At 58.6% G+C, this 1,953-nt stretch overlaps 1 protein-coding gene across 1 annotated transcript in view; it reads left to right on the top strand.

The window, feature by feature from the left end:
- The window catches only part of NFE2L1 (nuclear factor, erythroid 2-like 1), an 8,615-nt gene extending 6,662 nt beyond the window's left edge, over positions 1–1,953 (top strand). Inside the window, exons 3-4 of the mRNA XM_010008584.1 lie at positions 216–377; positions 628–1,953. Of these exons, the coding sequence (XP_010006886.1) occupies positions 216–377; positions 628–1,953 (1,488 nt within the window). The remainder of the gene's footprint in view (positions 1–215; positions 378–627) is intronic.

The following is a 1,953-nucleotide window of genomic DNA, read 5'->3' as shown; positions in this document are numbered from 1 at the left end:
GGGGGGGAGTGGTGTGTGGAAGGGGTGGGGGTGGTCACAATTAATTACAAGTCTTCTGGCTTTGCTTCTAATTGAGTTGATAGTGAACTGTGGAGGAATAACTGCAACCAGTTTGCTTTGAGCAAAGGAGAAGCCATCGCCCGCCCGGCCTGGAAGGGCGTTGGGGATTGTTGGTCCCTGCTCAGCCAGGGACTGACTCTGCCTCACGTGGTCAGTTTCCAGCTGCGGATGTCTCCACCCTGAGCCAAGCTGTGCCCAGCGAGAGCAGGGCCACCCCTGGCCAGCCCAGCCTGCTCTCTCCTCTCCTCCCCGAGACCGAGTCGCCCTTCGATCTGGAGCAGCAGTGGCAGGACCTCATGTCCATCATGGAAATGCAGGTGAGCTCCAGGAGGGGCTGGGGAAGGTGTTTGTCCGTCGCTGTTCCCTTGGATCACGAGGTGCCGTGGTTGTCCCAGCCTTCTGTTCTTGGGCAGCAGGGGTGTTGGTTTTTGCCCAGTTGCTGCTTCTGTCTTAACCCTCCTGCAGCCAGTGAGCTCCTTCCGTGGGATCTGGAAGGCCTGTCCTCCCTGGTTTTGGCCAGGAGCAAGGTCAGGGCTCATTCACCCAGCTGTTCCCCGTCTCTTCCAGGCCATGGAAGTGAACAACACGACTGCAGAAACCCTGTACAACAGCACGAGCAGGGACCTGCTGACCTCCAACTACAGCCTGGCTCCCAGCACCCCCATCAATCAGAACGTCAGCCTGCATCAGGCCTCGCTGGGGAGCTGCTCCCAGGACTTCCCCCTCTTCAGCTCTGACATCGAAAGCCCTTCCATGGCCAGCAGCTCAGCTCTGCTCCAGCTGACGCCGGACAACTCCACCGGCCTCAACACCACCTTTGGCTCCACCAACTTGAGTGGCATCTTCTTCCCTCCGCAGCTGAACAGCACAGTGAACGAGACAGCAGGCCCCGAGCTGCCAGACCCGCTGGGCGGGCTGCTGGACGAGGCCATGCTGGATGAGATCAGCTTGATGGACTTGGCCATCGAAGAAGGTTTCAACCCGGTGCAGGCCTCGCAGCTGGAAGAGGAGTTTGATTCCGACTCAGGTCTTTCTCTGGATTCTGGCCACAGTCCTGCTTCTCTCAGCAGCTCAGAAGCCTCCTCCTCTTCCTCCTCATCCTCCTCGTCCTCTTCCTCCTCCTCGTTTTCTGAGGAAGGAGCTGTGGGCTACAGCTCAGACTCGGAAAACGTGGACTTTGAGGAAGCAGAAGGGGCAGTTGGCTACCAGCCCGAGTACAGCAAGTTCTGCCGCATGAGCTACCAGGACCCCTCACAGCTCCACTACCTGCCTTACCTGGAGCACGTCGGCCACAACCACACCTACAACATGGCCCCGGGAGCCCTGGATCCCGAGGAGCCCAAACTTCCCAGCGCGGGGAAAAAGAGCAGCAAGGAGAAACCGTCGGAATTCCTGGATAAACAGATGAGCCGGGACGAGCATCGAGCCAGGGCCATGAAAATCCCTTTCACCAACGACAAGATCATCAACCTGCCCGTGGAGGAGTTCAACGAGCTCCTCTCCAAGTACCAGCTCAGCGAGGCTCAGCTCAGCCTGATCCGAGACATCCGGAGAAGAGGGAAGAACAAGATGGCTGCCCAGAACTGCCGCAAGAGGAAACTGGACACCATCCTCAACCTGGAACGGGACGTGGAGGATCTCCAACGGGACAAGTCCAAACTGCTCAGGGAGAAAGTGGAATTCCTCAAATCCATCCGCCAGATGAAACAGAAAGTGCAGAACCTTTACCAAGAGGTGTTTGGGCGCCTGCGGGATGAGAATGGGCAGCCCTACCCCCCCAGCCAGTACGCCCTGCAATACGGGAGCGACGGGAGCGTCCTCTTGATACCCCGGGCTGTGGCCGATCAGCAGGCCCGGAGGCAGGAGAGGAAACAGAAGGATCGGAGGAAGTGA

The sequence above is a fragment of the Chaetura pelagica genome, unplaced genomic scaffold (assembly GCF_000747805.2).
Source record: "Chaetura pelagica isolate M959 unplaced genomic scaffold, ChaPel_1.0 scaffold462, whole genome shotgun sequence".
Classification (NCBI taxonomy): domain Eukaryota; kingdom Metazoa; phylum Chordata; class Aves; order Apodiformes; family Apodidae; genus Chaetura; species Chaetura pelagica.
The sequence above is the reverse complement of the archived record's forward strand: the minus strand, read 5'-3'. Positions and strand labels throughout refer to the sequence as shown.